The sequence below is a fragment of the Hydra vulgaris genome, chromosome 01, assembly GCF_038396675.1.
Source record: "Hydra vulgaris chromosome 01, alternate assembly HydraT2T_AEP".
Taxonomy (NCBI): Eukaryota; Metazoa; Cnidaria; class Hydrozoa; order Anthoathecata; family Hydridae; genus Hydra; species Hydra vulgaris.
Genome location: NC_088920.1, coordinates 71738956 through 71762304, shown reverse-complemented (window position 1 = coordinate 71762304; position 23349 = coordinate 71738956). Strand labels below are relative to the sequence as shown.

Sequence of the window (23349 nt, the reverse complement as noted above, 5' to 3'; positions counted from 1 at the left end):
TTTCTCTAAATTGCTAGAACGCATTATGTACAATAGGCTTTTTATAATCATTTAGTATCAAAGAAAAAATCATATAACGGATCACGCGGTAAGTGAACTTGTAAACCGAATGCTTTTAATAAAGATTATTTTATCTTAGGAGTTTTTATTAATTTATCCAAAGCATTTAACACTGTCAATTATGAAATCCTTATAAAAAAAAATTAGAACTTTACGGAGCAAACAACTTAAGCTTACTATGATTTAAAGACTTCTTGACTAACAGAAAACAATGCATAACCTAAAAAACAAATGAAACCTCCCAAAAAACTTACAAGTTGCGGGGTTCTCAAGGATCTATCTTAGGACCATTATTGTTTCTAGTGTTTATAAATGACTTATTTTTAGCATCTAAAAAATTATATTTTATATTGTTTGCTGACGATTCCAATATGTTTTATTCACATAAAGATATAAAAAATCTTTTAAAAATTTTTAATGAAGAATTATCTAAAGTAAATGAATGGCTTATAAGTAACCACCTTTCACTAATTGTAGATAAAACTTTTTAGGAGTAATTCTTGATGGAAACTTGTCATGGAAGTTTCACATCCAATCCATTGAAAGTAAAATCTCTTATAATATTTCCGTACATTATAAAACAAAATCATTTTTTAATACTATAGAGCTCTAATGATAATTTATTTTTCATTTATTCACAGCTATCTTTTTTACTGCAACATTGCATGGGGAAGTACGAATTACGTAAAATTCAAAAAACTTTTTAGTAAACAAAAGCATTCTTGTAGAATTGTATTTGGGGCAAACAGAACTGTGTATTGCGAACCACTATTAAATCGTCTCAAGGCCTTAAATATTTATAAATTAAACAATTACCAAATATTTCTTTTCATGTTTAAAATGACACATGGAATATCTCCACTTAGATTTCAATCTTATTTTAGTGAAATATCTCATAAGAATCCAACAAAGTTTTCAGAGAATAACTTTATTGTTCCGAGGATTAATTTAGAAATAAGTTCTTTTCGAATTAAATATCGAGGACCTTTTTTATAGAAAAGTTTTATTAAAATGTTCAATAAACTCACTAGAAAAATTTATAACAGTTTCTAAAAAAAATCTTTTATTTAAAAGGTGATTTTAAAATAGAAAAAACGTTTCTATTAGCACCAAATATATATTGCTAAACATGTATCATATATATTTGTATTAGTATATACAAAAATTTATTTTTAAATCAATATAAAAGTCATTTTACTATTTGACAAAAGTTATGTATTTTTTAAATTTTTTTGTATATTTTATTTTTGTTTATAAACACGGACAGTATGTAAACGGGGCTCGGTGATAAGACGGTCAACGTGATAAGAAACGGTGATAAGACTGTCAACGTCTTCTACTTGCTCTGGCCAATTTTTTTAAATGCAATAGGTCTTATATGAAACGGCAAAAAAATAAAAATAAAATAGTGGAATCCCTTGTTAGAAATTTATTTGCTAAAGTTCGAACAGAAATCTCCGGATATCTGTCGAAGGCATCATTCACTTTTTAAACAAGACCTTGTCAAAATAAACTTTTTTTCGTACCACACCGCCTTGCACTGTTTTGACATTTGAGTTATTTTCTTTTGATGAAGCAGCAAAAAAGTGTAGCATGAATTGTAGATTTATTACTTTTTTTATGCCTTGTAGATTTATTACTTTTTACCGCAATCCCATAATAATTCTGAAGCTTATCAATAAGACTGTTAACTTTGCGCGGCTAAAAAAAATTTTCATGTTTTTTTAAATGTTCTTAGACTCGTCCTAACTTGTTTCAAACTTGTTTCTCAACCTCCCTATACATTTTAATTTTTCAACTTTAACGACAGTATAAGTAAATTTTACAGCTTGGTAACTTGTCAACATCTTTTACAGACCTACTAAGTATTCGTTTGGCTCCAGCCCATTTTTACACTTCTTACTGAGCCAATACAACTTTTCAAGTTATGAACACCTTTACCCAATTGATTTTATGCTATATACGATACGAAGAATAATATCGTGAATGTCATCACAAACTTTAGACGTATATCTTTTCTGCAATCTTTTCAATTTGAAGCTTTTTTTTCACCCAGTTTTCTATCAATACCAAGCTATTACCGCTAATACACTGTGCACAACATAAAGATTCAATTTTAGCAGTTAAAAATTTTCAGCATTTTTATTTGGAATATCACTTTTAAAATATTTAATTTTGCTGATCTTGAATAATTAGTATAAATGTCTAAATATTTTTTGGAGTTTTTTATTGATGGTAGTGATGATAAAGTGTGTTGGCTACCAAAAAAACTTTTCTTTCCAGTAACTTTAGTTCTTTGCTTGACTCTATCTTTTCTTCCCATAATTAAGACTTTTTTTTTTATTAAAATATATTCTTATTTCACTTCGCAACTCATATATAAACAAAGAAAATACTTACATTCTAGAACAGTTAAAAAAGTAAAATTTATTCAGAGTAGATAATTAAAGTAAAAACAAAGTAGATAAAGCCTTTTTTTTTAACAAGTAGATTTTTAACTTCATGTGAGCAGAATAGAAAAAGCTTTATTGTTGCCATGTTCGTTGCTAGGGTAAAACTTGATAAATATGATTCAAAAAATGAAATTACTTCACTTTCCTGACATTAGTTTTAAAATCTCAATTGTATTCTACAATAAATTTTACTTTGGAAACAAGAAATTTTCACTTAACTTATGGGGTACTTCACCCTTAATGAATAAGCAAGCCAGTTTTATCAATGAGATTTTCAAGTTGATTATTTATGCATTAAAATTAAATAAACACATTTTTTGATTTTTTTTTTGCAGAGCGGATAAACGTTAATGTTTATTGCAAAAAATGCTTTTTTTAACTATAAGGACTTTACCCTTTTATGTTGACATAAAAAGTTATCAAAGCTGCATATAAAAATAACATGCAGCGTAAAACGTTACATAAAAAGTAAATAAATTCCAAAAATAATCCGCAAAATTTACTTTTAGGGCTCATTTTCAACTTCCGTTTTTACCTCATTTTCATAAATTTAAGTTTTTTTATTTGGTTGTATAAAATTTGACAAGTTTATACTACCAAGCTCTAACCAAGGAATAACCAAGGTTGTTGCACCAATGTTAAACGTCTAACCTTTTATAATATTTTAATTTTAGGACAATTAAGATAGTTAATTACTATTATTAAAATATTAAATTAGATAAATTAAAATACAACTGCATAAACTTTAAGGCTTGCTTTTAAAGCTTATTCACAAAATCTTTTTTATCCGGATTATATGTCTCTTTTATCCGGATGTGTCTTAAATGTCGAATCCCCTTTATTCTTCGGAAATTTTTAAAACAGTAAGCCTCGTACTCTTCTTCCACCTCCATGACGGTCAGGTAATGCATTCAACTTTGCAATCATCTAAAAATAGCAAGTAAAAATAAAAACTTTAAATTATTTTTAGTTACTGCACAATAACAATAAAGTATGCGAAAAAAAAGAACCTCGTTAGAAATGTTACATCCTTTAGTAATAACAGCAAGATATGACATCAGTGAAACATCGTTGTATTGCTTAAAAATAACGAATTTCGCATTAAACATTTTATCGTTATCATACACATAACATCAGTGTAATACTAGCATACTAAGGTAAGATATAACATCAGTGTAATACTAGTATACTAAGGTAAGATATAACATCAGTGTAATACTAGCATACTAAGGTAAGATATAACATCAGTGTAATATTAGCATACTTAGGTAAGATATAACATTAGTATAATACTAGCATACTAAGGTAAGATATAACATAAGTGTAATACTAGTATATTAAGGGTTAAAAAAAGTTGCAATATCAGTTACCAAGACTAAATTAATATTAAAAAAAAAAACACTCAAAAGCGTATACGCGCGCATATATATATATATATATATATATATATATATATATTTTTATTTTTTTATTTTTATAAATTAGTGTAATCTACAAATAAAGTGCTCAATGTTCTTAAAAAACAGAGCAATAAAATACTTTTTGTAAATGCAGTGCATTTACAATAAAAACTGCACCGAGTGCAGTGAACGCCTTAGAGATTCTTAATAAGTTAAAAAGAGTATAGCAGAGTGAGATAATAGATCAAAAGAACAGATGTCCAGTGGAAAACAAAGAACCTCTTAATAGAAAAATATTAAAAATTGATCTAAGTAAAATGTAGTAAATATAAACAGGAACAATAAACAATAGTCGAGAAAAGTCATTAATTGTTGTTCTACTAAAAAGTTGTTAGTGTCGAGCGTAAATGTGATGTATAGACAGTGTCAGTGATGGAGCAGAATTATTTGTTTTATAAGTAGTTACCATGTGGTCTGTATTATTAGGGTAATACATTATAGATATATGTATTTTATGGGCGTCTCGAGTATGGTATGAATTCGCACCTTATAGTACTGTATGAACATAAAAAGACTTACAGCTTTCATCCGAGACTGGCATCCCATAAGAAGTTCTACTCTGAGTTTACACCAGGGTATCTTTTTGTTGGAGTATCCCTTTGTGTTATCGTAAAAGGAATATTTTCAGGGTATCCCATCGGGACAATTGCCACAGACTCCTGCATTGACATTGAGACCAGAGGACACTTAGTGGCCTTCACTTCAATTTGCATACAATTGTAAGTAATTTTTTGACATTAGCGACAGTAAGTGCAGTAGTTTGTTGCAGTATAACGAGGGTCAGTGAGAGTTGTGAACTGTTTTAAGTTCTTAACTCTAAACTTGTTCTAAGTACTCTCAATGTAGTGTACGTGTGTGTGCATACTGTAGTAGCATGCCATATTAGTATGAGTTACGAAATAGGTTGAAAGTCATTTAAACTGGTATAACGTAAGCTTGACGTGATTACTAGCAGTCAAATAACATGCAGCATAACAAAAAAACTTTTACAACTAAATAATCTGGAATATTAAAATGGAATTACACCAATATAGCAACAATAACTTGTATATATATATTTCAAAAACTGGTTCTAAAGTAAAGATTATCAAAAAATACGTTTGATTGCCCATTTTTCAAGACCACTTTTGTGAATGGCCACATTAGCAATTGTACATCAGGCTCTGAGTACAATTGAAACCGCTTTATTTTAGAAACACCTTGCAAAACTTAAGACAAAAAAAGTTTTTTACTTCATGATTAGTTTTATTTTTTGTCCATATAAACTGTACGATAAGTATTTGTTAATTTCTTTAATCAAAAAAAGTATTTTAAAAATGTAAATTGTTTAATGTATTTTAAAACATGTAAATTGTTTACAAATGTAAAAAATATAGCATGTTATTTATTGTTGTTTTTTTATTTTAAAAAATTTCGAAATTGAGTAGCAACTGAGATGCAACTCCTGTTATTGTTAGTAAAGCATTATTATATAAATATATAAATAACAACAATAATAATATTTAAAAGCTTTGGCATATAAATTTGCCGAAAGGTCACACACGAGCAGTAAACGCCTTTATTCTAATGAAGTAATTAGAATAAAGGAGAATTATTATTCAAACAAAGCATATTTTGACAGTTGTCAAGACAAAAATAAAGATTAATAGAGGAATATTTAAAAATAAATAAGACAGACAATACACCTAAACAGTACTTACAATAATAAAAAATAAATTTATGTATAGACACTGTTAACAAGAATATACAACGAATATATCAGCAAACAAAAACTTATAAAACAAAAAATAGATTAAAAAGTATGCACACAACAATGAAAGGCCTCAGAATAAAAAAAAACCATTAATGCTGATGTGTAAACATATTTTGTGTAGTGATTAAGTAATAAACATCTCCTCAGAGTCGCGTCTGTTGTTACTGGCATTTCGATGAGGATCAGCACTAATAACTAGTTTATCCCGTCAGATAAACGTCATCGCCACTTATGCTTTACCCCGCGACTTACGCATATTCCATACTGCAGTAAAAAAGGACTCACTACAAATAGCCAAAACCCAACCACACCCAAATTTGTAAAACACTAATATTTTTTTGATGATATGATATGTAAAGTGTAGATCTATTGTACAATATACATAAAAATAACTAAATAAATCACATACCACCGGTAGAAAACACTAAGCACAATAAATTAAAATTCTAATAAAAACACCAGAACAAAACTAAAGCAACTAAAGTATGCAAACAGAAAATACTAATAAATTTCCCCCTTAAACCATTTAATCTAGAATTATATAGAAATTTGAAAGCTAACAAGTGAATGTATGTAGTATGAAAATGTGTTTCGTAGTTTGTACAGATGGCAGGATTAACTGTGCGCCTGCCACAAGACTGTTATATTATGAAATGTATCTAGAAAGATTCGTTTTATAAAGAGAAGGCATCTTACTATTACCCATTTGTTGCTGCTGAATCTTGTGATTTTTTTAAAACATACTTCATTATTTTTACATAAATTAAATTAGTTACTTTCCTAAATTAAAAAAATTGATTTGATAAAACCTTTTGAAAAAAACTTTGGTACAAAACTGAATAAAACCTCTCAAAAATAATTGATCAGTTTATTGCCTTGTTGGTTGATATTATTTTAAAATCAATACAATGAAAATGAACAGAAATAAGAAGAACACTAAAGCATTAACCATTCCCCTAATTTCTAAAATTATTAAGGAAGCTGGTGACCCAATTTCAACTTTGTCATAGTTATGAAAGTCTCATAGCTTGATATGTTGTTTTTGTAGATACACTGCAAAGTTCTGGAAAATTTAAAATTAGTTAAATACATCAACATAATGAAACTGAACAAAAATTAGGATCAGAGACAAGAAACTAATCAAGGAGCAAAAGTAAATGACTTGGTTAGTCTGGAAAACAATTCAGAAGGTAGGCTAGATGGTAATACAGATAAAAGAAAATGTTTTGAGCCTTAGTACCAGCAAAGTCACTAGTGCTAAGCAACGCTATGCAGTATAATGAAAGTCACCAAAAGCAACAGTTTTGGAATTGGGTAAAAAAGAGTCCAATTGATGGGAAACAACAACAAAAAGTTTTAATAAAGTAGGAGAACAATCAAGAACAAAAAAAAAACAAAAACGATTGAGTAAATTGGTGCTAAACAAAAAGCACATCAAAGAACTGTCTGAGAAACTGATTTCACAACAAATAAATTAATAGGTGAATTAATATTTAAGTATGAACCAGGCTAAGCAGCATATATTGAAACCACATATTTGAAGTTTTAACATATTTGGCTAGGCACCATATATGTGAAGTTATTGAAAATCAACAGATACAAAACTACTTCGAAGACCACAAATATTTGTAAAAAACAATATATAGTGACTTCAGTGACGGATCTAGGGGGAGGGGGGATGGTGGTATGCATCCCCCTTCCCAGACCAGAATCTGTAAGTCCTAAAATATCTTAGAAATTGATAAAAAATGCAGATAACCACAAAGAATCCTTAGTGGTAGTGGTAGAACGCTCACCTTGTGAGCAAACTCTATGTTTCCTACATCCTCACATGTCCCTAGTAGTACTATGCTCTAAACTATCAAAATTTTGACACCTTATTTTATATTATTCTTATTTTATATTGTAATACAAGACACTTCTAAAATATTTTTAAATAAAAAAACAAATTTTATGAAACTGTGCTGCATAACTTTTAATCTAAAATAAAAAATCAACACATTCAAATATGAAAATCAACATTTAAATATGAAAATATTATTTCAAAAAACCATTCTTATGACAAGAAATTGAATGTAACAAAAGGTAACATTCTTAGATATTTTCAACTGCTGTATTTCTTAACAAAAGAAATAAAAACATTTAAAGCTGCTTGGTCAAAATACTTTTTAAAAATACAAAAAAAAAAAAAAAAAAAAAAAAAAGGATCCATTACCTAAATTTACATAACTAGCGTCAGTATACGCTAGAAACTTTCTTTATTTAAATCAGATTTTACCATTTGCTTTTAATAACTTGTGTAAAAGGAGGTGATAAAGATGATTTTTATGAAAAAAAAATTAAATGTATACAAAAAAACATATGTAAATGTTTTAATGTACCATAAAATATGTTTAAAATTTTTTTAAAATCGTGTTTTCTCAATTTAAACTTTCTTTGATTTTTATGATTTTTAAGGTAGAATTTTTTGGATGTCCAAAGAAAAACTTTCTGAAGTTTTTTAATGATTTTATAATTAGACAAAAAAAAAAGAAATTCAAATAGAAACCAGGTTGTAGATAAAAATGTGTTATCAGAAAAATTTTTTAATATTTTAAACTGAATATTTCTTACAGACCTTGCTTAAAGTTCACGAATTTTGGTGAATCTTTCGTAAATTAAGATAGCAATTTAATGTTTAACTTTTCCAAATTAAATATAGTAGAAACCAAGTAAACAACAATTAAATTTAATATAAACAAATATTTTAAGGTCATCAAACAGGACTCCAATAAAGAAAGTCTTCAAACAGGTATTTAAAAAAGTAACAAACATTAAATTAGCTTACTTTCAGTAAATCTTCTTTAAATGAGTTTGTATTTAAAACAGGAAGTCGCTGACATAAACTTAAACACTCACGCATTATTTCTTGATTCAAAGGAATTTCACCTAATAAAGTTACATTATAGAAGTTACTTTTCTCCTTATAACATATTGATCCAGCAATGTAAATTGATAAATAAATTCTTAAAAAGTTTAACAAACCATTTTGTACAGCTTTTACATACTGGAGAATAGTTTCAATTCTTGAGTATAGCATCTGCACGGCGCTTTTATCAACTTGCATATGTTCTGAGACTAAAATAGAAATATGCGTTCTAAAACTTAAACGGAACTAGATGTTTAAAAAGAGAGTATTTGTTTTATAACTAAAATAAACACATGTTCCCACACATAATAAAAAAAATTAAAGTATTTAATATGGTAAATATAGTAAATTTAAACTTTTTCAGATCACAACAAATTTAACGTGAGAAAAAGTAATTTACACCAATTTTCCTCATGTAGAAGCCCATAGAATAGAATATAAGGTAGAAGTAGAAGTAGAAGAGTAGAAGGTAGAATACTTCTACCTTCTACTGCCTATTTTTCAAGCAGATCTAGATAAATACTTACATAAAATAATAACAGAAACAATTACTACAAGTTTGTTTTTTAAACTTCCTGAAATTTCTCAGAATTTACATAGAACTTCTTTGAGCTTCGGGAAATTCTTTTGGATTTTTCCAATTAATTTATAATAAAAACTTAAGAAACTTTAAAAACTGCAACATTTGCATATGAGCAACTATATCTTACATTACTAAAATAGATGTGAAAATAAGTCAACATATAAACTTTTTTCATTACAGCTATGTGTAGTGTAATTCTTGTAACTCATGACAACATGCAATTTCTTGGTACTGAAATCCTGGTCCATAACTTAATAGAAATATAATTTTCAAAATGTTGATATTTCAGTAATTATAGCATTTTTTCTTTAATTATATACTATTCAATAATTTTAAATGTTAAATTAATGTAAATATTTAATTGTAACTAAATTTTGTTGAAAATAATTGTGTTCCTATTTGTTAACAATTTATGTTTAGTTTATTGTAAACAAAGTTTTTCAAACACTGTAAACCAAAGTAACAGTCAGGTTTGAAATCTCCCCACATCAGATTTTATTTTATATATACTTAGTTACATATAGAATAATAATTGTTTACTTAAAACCTCCAGTTGAGTGGAAAAATGCATGAAAATCAAAAAATTAATACTTTTTAATTATATAATTATCCGCCATTTTCAACAAAATAACTTTAATTTGTCAGCGATTTTGTTTTTAAACATTCTCTGGTGCACAACGACTTAAAGTGTGATTAAACAGACGTCAGCAATATATGTGCTGTTTGTTTTAAAACCTTTGGTAAAAAGTCATCAAAGCTTCATTAAATAACCAAAGCTATTGAAGAAAAAATGAAAAATTTTATTTGGGATAGCTATGATCAGAAATTACTTAACCACTAAAGTTATTTGTAGCAATTATTATAAAAACCTTTATTGTTTAAAAAAAAATGATACAAAATACCTTAATAAATGGCTAAACGAAATTTGTCAGGTTAGTTATTAAACTGAATTAAAAATTATATTGAAAATATATTATAATTTATAGATTAAAATTTATAGATTGAAATTATAATGAAAAGATGTGTTCAATATGTTGTGGAATTGTTAAACCAGGAATTATTCACTTTTGTGGGGATGTTCAAGCTGTAAAAAATTTAGTTAATGTAGCATATGCATTAAGATCAGCAAGTGCGGAACGTGTTGCTTCAAGTATCCTAAAAACTAAAATGCAAAAAGAAAATATTTTTAGAGGTGAAAAATTTACAATTGCTACTCATGGGAAACCATTGAGTATTGTAACTGGGACTATGGACAAAAAAAGTGATTGTGCAAGTTTAAATCAAGTGTCTTTTGGAACAAATATGGAGCTTGTAAAATGTTTAGAACTATCCCAGTGTAAAACCAAAAAAATGTGTTCTATATTTGGAAAGAATTTTGGGATTCAGTAGTATTCAAGGAAATATAATTAAAAAATTAGAAACTTTAAAAGCTGAATAGAATGAATATTTTTATGCAAAGAAGAAGAATTTTTTAAAGCATATTTTTTATTATACTATTTTTTATAGTAAATAAATCAATGGTTTATATAAAGGATATTGATGAATTTATTCATGTTATAATCACTGAAAGAAATATTGCCCTCTTTTAACAATTATAAGAGTTGCTGTGGATTCGGGTCAAGGTTTTTTAAAAGTCACAGTGAATGTTTTTAATCTGCATGATAAAACTAGCAGCCAACCTGACCTTGATGATGCTGGAGTGAAGCGTTGTTTTATTATATGCTATTGAAGAAGGAATACCTGGAAACACAATGGAAATCTTAGGAAATTAGTTGATTCTCTTAATCTTCAAAATATTAACTATTCTGTTGCATTCGATTTAAAGTGTGCAAATCCAATGTTTGGCATTACAAGCCATGCTGGAAAATATAGTTATCCATAGTGTGAAGGAAAGTCTTTTGGATTGTGGAGTAAAACGAACTCTTGGTTCTCTTGATTATCAATGCAGTAAATACTTAGAAGCTGGAAAACCAAAACCAAAGATGGCTGATTATAAAAATGTAATTAATCTAAGAGTTTTATATCTTGAAGAAGATCCAGACACAGTTATAGAAAATTTAGTTCCAGTACCTGAGTTGCATATATTAATTGGAATAGTCACAACTTTTGGAAAGTTTTTATCAAAACTATGGTCTGGCTTTGAACAATGGTTAAACTCAAATTATATACATTTTTAGAAGTTACCATGGCATTGGGTTTGATGGCAATAATGCCAACCAACTTTTAGATAAATTAGATGTTCTTGCTCTTGATATTGCTGATCAAGGAAAACTTAATTTATTTCCAGTTATTGAATGTTTAAGAAAGGTTAAAGCAGTAAAGCTACCTTTGGAGAAAAAATTATTGGTGATATGGAATCTGCTGTTATGGAATTTGAGACAGCTTATGCTAATTTAATGGAGTATATTAATCATTACTTAGAGAATATTTCTTTAAATATAACATGAAAAGTTCAAATTGCAATTAAACATATTGTACCATTTCTAAAAAGTACCAATACTGATAATGGGCTTGGAATTTACTTAGAACAAGCAGGTGAATCTGTTCATTACGAGTATAAAAAAACATGGTCTAAGTATAAGACACGACAAAACCACTCTGATTATGCTAAATGATTGAAGTCAAGTGTTGTCACATTTTCAACATTTAATAAATAGTTAACATGTTTATATTTTAAGTTAATATATTGTTGACCCACAATCAAAAAGTGTTGCTTTTTAAGTATTTCAATAGCATGTAAGATTAAGTATCTATAAAATTTAATACTATTTATGTAACTCTAAAGCTTAGTCAAGATATTTGTTCACATTAAATCCATTTATTGTATTTTGTTATTATTTTTTACCTAAACTTTTTTGCTATGTTATCTTTTAGAGAATATATGTTCAAACACTTTTTAATGCTTTATAATATAAGTATACACAAGTATAGAGTAAAATTAGGTTAAGGCATGTGATAAATTTTATTTTTCCTAAAATTACGTGAAATACATGAACTTAAATAATATTACCTATGTACTGCCCCTCCCCTTTAAATCAAATGTCAAAATGTGTAAAATTTTTATTTCAACCAATTTTTTTAAATTCACCTCCCCAAGGCCGAGAAGGCCACTACAGACAAGGAGGCTACTTAATTGTGGTTATAATCCTCTCTCTTAACTCTATAACTCTGAAACACAAACCTTGACAATCAAGGCTGCTGCGCAGAGAAACAAGATGAGCACGGTACGGTATGTGGTGGGGATTGAACTCGAGACCTCTTGCTTACGAATTTCTATGAAGGTTCTCAATACCCTTACTTAATTTAACTACTGTTTTATTTCTTAATAACAAAAAATTGGATGTGGGAAGACTTCAAACCTGGCGGTCAGTCTGGTCACAGTGCAAAGAGCTATATATTATGTTCCTTTTTCTTAACAATTGACGTTTTGCTGATTGTAAATAAAAATGTAATTATTTATATAAATAATTAAATAGACTTTTGTTTTGCATTTTATTATTTTAGTAAAAGCTCCTCTTATAATTACAAATAAATAATTAAGTCATAAATGTCTTAGTTACTTTTTTAACAAAAAAGATTTTAAGTGCCAAAAAAAGTCGTCTTTATTTTATAAATAAATATAAAAAAATAAAAAGTAATAAAAAAATAAATATAAGAAAACTTTGAACTGTCAAAAAAAATTAATTATTTAGATTTTCGGTTATGGGCCTATGAATTTATTGATGATGATAAGCCTATGAATTATGAGCTCATGAATTTGCATATTTTTCTGTTACAAAAATATTTGGTTTAATTTATAAATCTAAGTGGTTATTTTAAAAATTTAGTTCACAATTTTTATTAATTAAATAATTTAAAAAAATTGCGATTACTTTTATATTACATAATGTATTTTAATATTTTTTTATCAAAGTTAAAAAACATATTTTAATAATTTTTATAAAAATAAAATAAAAAATTTTAAAATTAAATACATTTTTAAAATATTTGAGTAAAGCATTTTTTTTTTGAAACCAAATTATAATATTTTTTATAAAGTGACACAAAATGTAAAAATACAAGATTTAAAAAATTCTATTCTAAGAAAATATTCCAATTCAAGAAACCATTTTAAAGATGATCTTATATATTATAACTTGATTGTTTTAACGATGATCACATTATTTTAAGATTATCTAAATTTTAATTGAAATTTTCCACATTTTACTCAACCATAAGCTAGAAGGAAAGTATTTTAAGTCAGAGTTAATTTCTTTTAAGTTTTACTCAAATAATCATGTCCTACAATGCAGTAGGGCATGTGGCAGGCTGTGCTGGAGTACATGTTTCCAGTAGCAGAGGGATGAAAGTAGCAAAGAGTTATGCAACAGGCAGGGATGTCATGGTCATCAGGCAGTACGGGACAACTCGCAAGGGCAACTGAAATTTAGAAAAAATACCAGCAAGTAGCCTGACAGGGCGATTAGAGAATTCTTACTTATAAAAGATTATTTAATAATAAATAGTAGGTACTGAATACCAAATTGCATTAATTGCACAAATTATAATTTGTAAAAAAAATAAGCTGAATTAGATTAGACATGCGTGCGATTTAGAATGCTTCAAAATGTGACTATAATTTTTTAAATCTTTTTGTCGAAATTTGAAGCACATTTTCTTTTCAATTCAAATTGTGTTTCAAAATAACATTTTCTTTAAATTTAAAAGCGCTAACAACTCATTTTTTTAAATGTTATCATTGCATTTTAAATCATGATAATGGGCACATAAATCATTAATTATGCTTAAACTTTTGTTTGCCATAGTTAAAATAAATTTTTATTTAAACTTTGTCAAACAAAAGTTGGAGCATTATTAATGAAGCACATGGAAATTTTTTACTAAAAAAGAAGTTTTTGCATATTAAAGTAAAATGATTCAGAAAAATTCAGATTCAGACAAAGTGATTGAAGATTAAACAAAATGTAGTAAAATTTTATTCATTTTCTAAAAAGCTCTCGGTCTTTTTCTAAAAAGATCACCGGTCTCGATCTCACCGTAAAAGCTCTGATCATTGACAAAATTTTAAGCTTTGATCATTGTTTAGGCATTGGTCCAACGTTGTGTACAATATTGGCCCACTGTTGTATACAGCATTTACCCATCGTTGGCCCAACATTGTATACAACATTGGCCTAATATTGTTTGTAACATTGGGTCAATATTGTATAAAACGTTAGGCAAATATTATTATAAATCAGCTATATAATAAATTTCAACAACAAATGTTGTATATCAGCCTAACATTATATACAACATTAGATTGTTGTTACAAATAGATGATTTCCATCGGTATATTGAAATTTATAGAGAAATAAAAACAAAAATGTATGATACAAGTATAAAATTTTATTTATTTAATTTACATAATTTTTTCCTTAAATATAAATATTGCAAACACCAAACATAAACCAAAAACTAACACATTGAGTTTTAAATAAAAACAATTCCCAATTTTTTTTCTAGTTTTTATTTTGTCAATGACAAAATAAAAACTAGAAAAAAAACAGATATCAATTATGACAAAAAATAAATAAAAGTAAGAACATTACACATAGCTTTTTCCATTGCAATACTATTAAACAATTAATATATATAATTAAAATAAATATAATTAATTTGTTTTTAATTTGGCAGTTTCTTATTAGTTATATTTTAGTAGTCTTTTATTTTAACTTTTTCTTTTTTAGTTTTTTCTCCGTACTTAAGATAAACTACCAAAACTACCGTACTTAAGATAAACTACCAAAACTACCGTACTTAAGATAAACTACCAAAACTACCGTACTTAAGATAAACTACCAAAACTACCGTACTTAAGATAAACTACCAAAACTACCGTACTTAAGATAAACTACCAAAACTACCGACTCAAGAATGACTCAAGACATTATTTCAGTGACCCGAAGAGCGACCAGGAAAAAAACTAGAGGTTACACAACTGACAGTAAAAAATAAAAATAGGGACAGTAATTAACAAACAAAGGACAATTCTCATGTCTAATATCATGTTTCTATTTATCTAACTGCATACTTATTCCTCTATAATGTAAGTCTTGTATATCAATTCTCACGCTAAGTTTGTTTAATTTAGCATGACAAATCAAAATATATATATTTTATTAGAACCTTGAGATACATCTGAGTGACCAGTTGATGATAGCCTAGCAACATGATCAACACCGATTCTTTCTGCTTCTTCAGATGCCAAAGTGTAACTTATTTCAATGAATGACGTTCGAGGCTATAATAAATATATAATAAAAACAGACACTTGATACACAAATAAAATTTCATTCAAACTATTTACAAAAATAATTATATAAGCACTCATATACTTAAAAATGACACAATATTTTTTATTCTTGACATTTTTTTAACATAACTATTACATTTTCAAAAGACTTAATCTTAAATAAAAACTCTGGATATTAAAAATAGAAGATTTTACAGAGAAACATTAACAGACAAAATATATACATACCAAACTAATAAAAATTATTACAAAAAAGACTTGGTAAATAACCAATCAATTTAAAAAAAATCAAAATAAACTAAACTGGCAGTTTAATTAAATAAAAGTTATTAGGTAAAGAATTTTCCCATTTAATGTGAAGCGCTTCTTTTACCTTTAATTTATGTTTGTTTGTACATTTTTTTTAAAAACAATATGTGCATGACATAATTGTTATCTTTGATTCTGAATGTATCCCAAGAATTTTTAAATCATCTTCATTAAAAACATAAAATTTGAAAGTTACAATTAAAAAAGAACCAGATTTCCTTTTTTCAGATGTGGTTATTAAAAAATCCAGTTCCTTTTTGACATTAGCTTATAAAAGACTAATCCAAGTCTTTTACAAAACATTTTAGTTTTGTTCCCTCTTGCTATAATCAATTTTTTTTTTTTACAATTAACTCTATATATAACTTGGTCGTAAATGTTGTTTGGTTAATTGAGCAAAAATACTTGGCTGGGATTTAAAAGACAAAAAAAATCTTTTTTTTTGTCTTTGTAAATCTGTGTTATAAATTATCTTAAAACTGATAAAAAAAAATTCTATCAACATCAATTAATAACTTGTATATAAATGCATCAATTAATAACTTGAATCAATTAATTAATTGCAAAAATCTGACTAACGGTAATTCTTTTGAAGTTTTTTACATTGCTCCAACCAAACAAAAATTAAAGGTAAAAGAGCCCATATTAAAATAGAAAATCCATCACATAATAAACAAGCGTCTCATTATACTTATGTTACATTTATCTCTCTAATTAAACTGCTAGTTTATTCTATTTTGATTTTGGTTTTTTATAAAGTCATTTTTATCGATTTATTATGTATATTTTGTTTGTTAATATTTCTCTGTAAAGTCTTCTATTTCAATGTTTGTTAAAGAATTTTATTGTACAATTAAATCTTTTAAAAATGTAATAATTATATTACAAAATATTTTGTTATATATATATATACATATATACATATATATATATATATATATGTGTGTGTGTGTGTGTATATATATATATATATATATATATATATATATATATATATATATATATATATATATATATATATATATATATATATATATATATATACACATGCACACACACATGTGTGTGGTTTTTATTTCGGTGGAGATTTCAACATTTTCCAGCATTTCTGCATTTTTCCAGGACAACTAGTTTTGCAATAACTTAAAGCAACTTTATTATCATTTCTTTACATCAAAGTAAATGGAATTGTTGGATAGACTGTAAGGTATTTGTTCAGAAAAGGTTCAAATATAATTAAAATATAAGCAAAGAAATATAACTTAAGAAGCAATTAAATGATCACAAAGTTTTTTTTTAATGGCTATTGCTCTTGACATTTCTAAAGCTTTTGATAAAGTTTGGCATGCTGGTCTTCTCCATAAGCTTTTTTCTTATGGTGTATCTGGTAACATATTTAAGATTATTGAATTCTTTCTTTCCAATCGCAGCATAAAAGTTGTCCCCGACAGACAGCACCCTCCTTCATATCCTGTTACTTCAGGGGTTCTTCAAGGTTCTGTCCTCAGCCCTATACTCTTTTTAATTTACATTAACGATCTTTAAGAAATTCTCACATCTAGGTGGCGTTTGCTGATGGTACTACCATTTATTCTAGTCATGATAAGAAGCCAACACTCTCTTCGTGAGGGGTTTTGAGCTTGAAACGGATCTCACTTCTGCTGCAGCATGGGACTCACAGTGGCTGGTGAACTTTAATTCAGATAAAATCCAAATTTTTTCATTTTAAACATAGTTGGACCTGCTCTTGCAACCAGCCTTCAACCATTGTCACATCGTTCTAGTGTTGCTTCTCTTTCTTTCTTGTAAATACTATAATGGCCACTGCTCTAAAGAGCTAGCGTCTCTTGTGCCATCTACTAAAACTCATTCTCGTGCTACTCATCATTCAATAAAGTCTCATCTTTTTTCTGTGACTGTTCCTAAAACTCTTATTCGCACAGTTTTTTTCCTCGAACATCAGTTCTTTGGAATTCACTTCCTTCATCTTCCTTTCCTTATTCATATAATTTGCAAATTTTTAAGTCGTCTGTCAATCGTTATCTTGCTTTACAAATTTTATTTTTTCTCTTCCAGTAACTTCCAACTCTAATAGTGGTTGCTTGCAGCCTTGAAAAAAAAAGAAAAAAGAAAAAAGGTAACCACTTTTTTGTTTTTAAACCGCCTAAAATAGAAATCAAGAACCATTTAGAAACATTTTGAATCATATCTATTCATATTGGTTCTCTTGTCAATACTTTTATATTAATCAGTAAGTCAGATGGTTCACAAAGAATGTTGTCTGTCTAACTGTAATTGCCAGTAACTTATTGTCATGTAAAAACTTGATCCTTCTTCATCATTGCTTGTGAACTTTGAATGGAGCTAGTACTAAAGTAGAAGTTACCTTGCTAAGCAGAAGTTTTAAAGAAGTTAAGAGGGTTGATAAATTTTCTCAATTTTCTGTTACTGGTTGAGAAAATTGATATAATAAGCAAACATCATGTAAAATATAATAAACAACATTCAAAACATTTTTTAGATCCCTTTAATACAGTCTCTCTTTTGTGACAGACTCTAAAAGATTTTAAACTGCTATGGTCAATATGCAAGCTCCAACATTAATAAGAAAATGTAAAATAGTTCCAGTCAGACAAAAATAGACTGTCCATTGATATTTGGTATATCATTGTTGTATCCAAATTTTTAATAACATCCTTAAAATTTGTAAATAAGTCTTGGTGTGTTGTCATGATAAGTCTTGGTGTGTTGTCATGGCAAGTCTTGGTGTGTTGTATGACTAAGAAACTTGATCCAAAGTAACGAACATTTACACGGTTTCTATTTGTTCTATTTGATAACCAAGAGAATATCACTTGTTCATTTCATCCACCATACATTCATATATTGTTATATAAGTCACCTGTTAATTTACAATATCTAATATAGATTCATATAATGTTATAAAAGTCATATTACGTTATATCTCACCTGTTCATTTACAATATCCAACATAGACTCATATATTGTTATAGGCAGCTATAAATTCATAAAAAACATCAAATTATTTTTAATTTATAAAACAGAAAAAAATAATTTAAACTAACATGCTAGAGTCTTTTCCTAAGTTAATAACTGCAAATAATAAATCAAATATACCTAAAAATTATTAGTTAAAAATCTTAATAAAAATGAATATTCAATATAATTACATAAACAACATGAATAAACTTTATATTTTGTTCAAATCAAAACCCAAGTGATAATGGCTAAGTTCATTATTTATTTTAATTTTCTTTTTGTAATTCACCTCCCCAAGGCCGAGAAGGCCACTACAGATAAGGAGGCTACTTGTGGTTATAGCCCTTTCTTAAGTCTATAACACAAACCTTGACGAACAAGGCCACTTTGCGGAGAAATAAGTTAAGCGCCAAACTACCAGGGACGTGATCGAACTCGGAACCTCTCGCTTATGAAGCGAGCGCTCTACCACTACACCACTACCGTATTTGTTATATAATAAACTAATACATCCCTTGAGTTCATTAAGACATCAAATGGGTTCAATATTTGTACATTATATAATATATTAGTATACAACTCATCATTTCGATTCATCATGAGGGTTCAATATTTTAAATAATCATAAAAATTTGATGGCTTGATTTTTTCTTAAATAAAAAACTGAAAAATAATTTACCATTAATAATTTTTATTCTAAATAAATTTTTATTCTAAATAAACTTTCAAAAAAATACAAGTATTTAAATTAATTTAAAAAAAAAAAAAGTTGAGAAAAACAAAAACAAAAAAGTTTACGTAAATTTAAATACACTTTTTTTTTTGAAATAAGAAGCAAAATCAAGACTATTTCTAGAAAAGCACCGCTAACTAGTTACAAGCAACACTATCTAGTTACAAGCACCAATATCTAGTTACAAGCACTACTTCATATTAATGTTACAATATTTGAGAGTACCAGTGTAATGAGTAACCACAATACTGATATTATCAACCAAACATATACACACACACACACACACATATATATATATATATATATATATATATATATATATATATATATATATATATATATATATATATATATATATATATATATATATAGATAAGTAGAAAATCACATAAAATTTTTTTTCATTTTACACTGTGTTTCATCAACAAAGATTCATCAGAAACATGTTCATGAAACACAGTGTAAAATGAAAAAAATTTTTGTTAAGTGATTTTCTACTAATATATAATTGCTCTGTTCTTTTAAGAACATTGAGCACTCTATTGTGTGGAATACATTTTAAAGTTGTTTAAATATATATATATATATATATATATATATATATATATATATATATATATATATATATATATATATATATATATATATATGTATATATACTTGTATATCAACTTGTTTCTCAGCGCAGCGGCCTTGTTCATCAAGGCTCATGTTTCGGAGTTAGGGAGTTGAGAGAGGGTTATAACCACAAGTAGCCTTTTCATCTGTAGTTGCCTTCTCGGCCTTGGGAAGGTAAATTACAAAAAAAAAAAAAATATGTATATATATATATATATATATATATATATATATATATATATATATATATATATATATATATATATATATATATATATACATACACAATAACTTAACTTACTGGATTTTAATTACTATTTTGAGTTATTTTACAAATTAATGTGTTTTAAAAAAAATAATTTATTAGATTTACCTAAAGAACAAAAAATTTAAATGTTTACTAAAATTGCCTGATGATAATTGATTAAAGGTTTAGTACTCATGTTCTTGGTCAAATTTTAAATGATGTTGATACGATAAAATTATTAAGAAAACATCATAAACAATGTTTTCAAACCTTATTTTGGTGTTAAAAATATACAGTTACACCCCTTGCCCTTACGTATGCGCTAAGCTATTTAAAGTAACATTTTTTATCATTTCTTAATATTTAAACAAGTCTAAAGAAATTATTTAAGTGGCAAGATGAAAGAAATACTTAATGTTATAAAAACCACTCATTAAATTTGCATGATGATTACATAAAAAAGTTTGCATGACAATTATATTTCATATTTATTTACAAATGTGATAATTTAAGCAAAGAAAAATTTGTTTTTATTACACTAACTTTTCCATCCAAAATGTTCAGTAAAAGTAAAAAAAAGAAGAAGATGTTATAGGCATGTAAAAAACTGTTATAGGCGCGTAAAAAAAGAAATCATAAAATGAACAAAATTTTTTAAAATAACAAAAATAGTTACCCAATTAAATAAAAAAAAAATTGAAAAAGAAAACAAAAAATTTTATTATTTAATTAGTTAAAAAATAGTACACATTAAATTTATATTAGCGTCACTTTTGATATTTTAAATTTTGTATGTTTTGTTATAAAGATTTTATAACAAAATGTTTTTTCATTTAAAAAAAAAAAAAAAAAAAAAGAAAAGAAAAAACATTAACTATTACAAACTTTAAAAAGTTTATTTTTTTATATTTAAAAAAAGCAACTTTTTATGGATATAACTCTTTTATTAATTTTTTTGCTTAAATTTACTCTTGAAGAAATATAGCTCTTGCAATGTCATTGTTTATATTTATGAGTTTTGTGAAAAATAATAGGTTGAAAAAATAATATTTTATAATTGTTGCGTCATCTTTATATAAATAACAGATTGTGCAATATCGAAAAAGTAAAAACAGAAATTTTCTTATAATTAAGAAATTAGGAATTTTGATTAAAAAAGTAAAATAAAATTTATTTAAAAATTATTTAAAATAAAAAAAACTGGTTGTTCTTTTTTTGCAGTTTTTCTTCCTCCTTTTCTATTTTTTACAAAAAATTAAATTCCTTGTAAACATGTTATAATTTAAAAACAGCATGAAAAATATTCATAAAGTGTAAGATTAACTTTTTTGTTTTAAGGCAAGTGAAAGCCTTAAAACAAAAAAGTTAAACATACAAAAAAAAATTTTAGTTCATTTAGAATGGTAGAGAAAGGAAAGAAAGAAATTTATGTTAATGATAATAATAAAAATAAATTTAATTCTTTAAAATAAAAAAAATTTATAAATTTATATTGAAACAAAAAGGTTATAATAATTATAAGAAACAAAAACTTGTTGTGTGGTAATTTATTTTATTGCGGTAGTTTAAAAAATGTCCTTAAATAATAAAAGAATAAAGATAATTTAATGATGTCAAAAAATCATGCTAATGAGCTAATGAGTTAAGCCGTTTTTTATTTAAAACAAGTCCTGCAGTTAGGATTTTAGGATCTGGAAACTGCTTGTGGGATCATTTTGACCACAATGCTGGCTTTGAGGATGGATTTGAGATCTGTAAATGAGTAACTTGGTTAAAGACACTAAGATCAGATCTTACTAAAAGACAACTCACTACATTTATAAGCTGGATGAGTTACAAAACTAAAAGATTTAGTTTTGCAACAAATTTTGTAACATCTTTGTTGTTTGCTTTTTTATTAGTAATAACTCTCTTGTACTACCTATTGAAACAAGTGGTCTTGTTTTTTCAACCTTAAGTCTATAACCTGTTTGACACCAATGCAACATTTAGTAATAACCAGGTCCCATTAATAAATAAATGTGTAATATATGTTTTTTGTTAATCTGATTTAGTGGCTTTTTAGTCTTTACCCGAAAATCCCAAGTTTTAGTAGGAATGATACTCATTAACTTTCTTCTAATGATAAATCAATCAGAAATCTTTATATAATGATATAAATCGTATATAATTTTATGATATTTTATTGCATATTAGTTTCATTAGTTTCAAATTTATATTGAAACACTTATCAATTTATATTCAATCATTTATATTGATTTCATTAATTTATGTTGCCCTGCTCCACCATACTTAAACCAGATTTGATACTGCTCCATCACAACCATACTTAAAACAGATTTGATACTCATCATCACTGAATGAAATAAAAGATTCTTTAATTAAATTCAAAACAAAGCCAACTGTCATTCTTACAAGCTCTTTGTATTAAACAGATATACCTTTTCTGTCTAAAACAATTGATAATACTTGTGTCCTCTCCTTTTTAATCACACAGTTCATACAGATTTTATTTGTTTTGAAATGATTCTGCAAACATCACTCTTCTTCATAAATGGTGATGAAAATATAAATACAATGTATTTTTCTTAAAATGTTTTTCCGTGAGGTAATTATAACATACTTTTTCAGACATTTTTTAACTTTTATTAAATATTCAAAATAATTATAAGGTATTTTTTTAATGGCCGAATATGCTACAGCGATATATCAAATAAATAAATAATTAATTTTCTTATTTTTAACCAAAAACAAAAAAAATAATAAAATGCAAACTTAGCAATTGAATGTATATATGACTTCCATGAGAGGTCAGTAGTGAACAATAATATAAAAAGACAAAAAGAGGACTCAACAAGAGGTTGCTATTCATCAATAAAAGAATGTTGAGAGTATCGCGTTGTTTGCAGTAAATAACTTTTGTTGGA

At 26.5% G+C, this 23349-nt stretch overlaps 1 protein-coding gene across 1 annotated transcript in view; it reads right to left on the bottom strand.

Moving 5' to 3' along the window:
* Positions 1–3205: 3205 nt before the first annotated feature.
* LOC136075579 (COP9 signalosome complex subunit 6-like) overlaps positions 3206–23349 on the bottom strand; it is a 31998-nt gene continuing 11854 nt past the window's right edge. Inside the window, exons 5-10 of the mRNA XM_065789097.1 lie at positions 18792–18839; positions 15386–15500; positions 8751–8843; positions 8554–8654; positions 3524–3592; positions 3206–3440 (exon numbers count right to left, since the gene is read on the bottom strand). Of these exons, the coding sequence (XP_065645169.1) occupies positions 3369–3440; positions 3524–3592; positions 8554–8654; positions 8751–8843; positions 15386–15500; positions 18792–18839 (498 nt within the window). The 3' untranslated portion in view covers positions 3206–3368. The remainder of the gene's footprint in view (positions 3441–3523; positions 3593–8553; positions 8655–8750; positions 8844–15385; positions 15501–18791; positions 18840–23349) is intronic.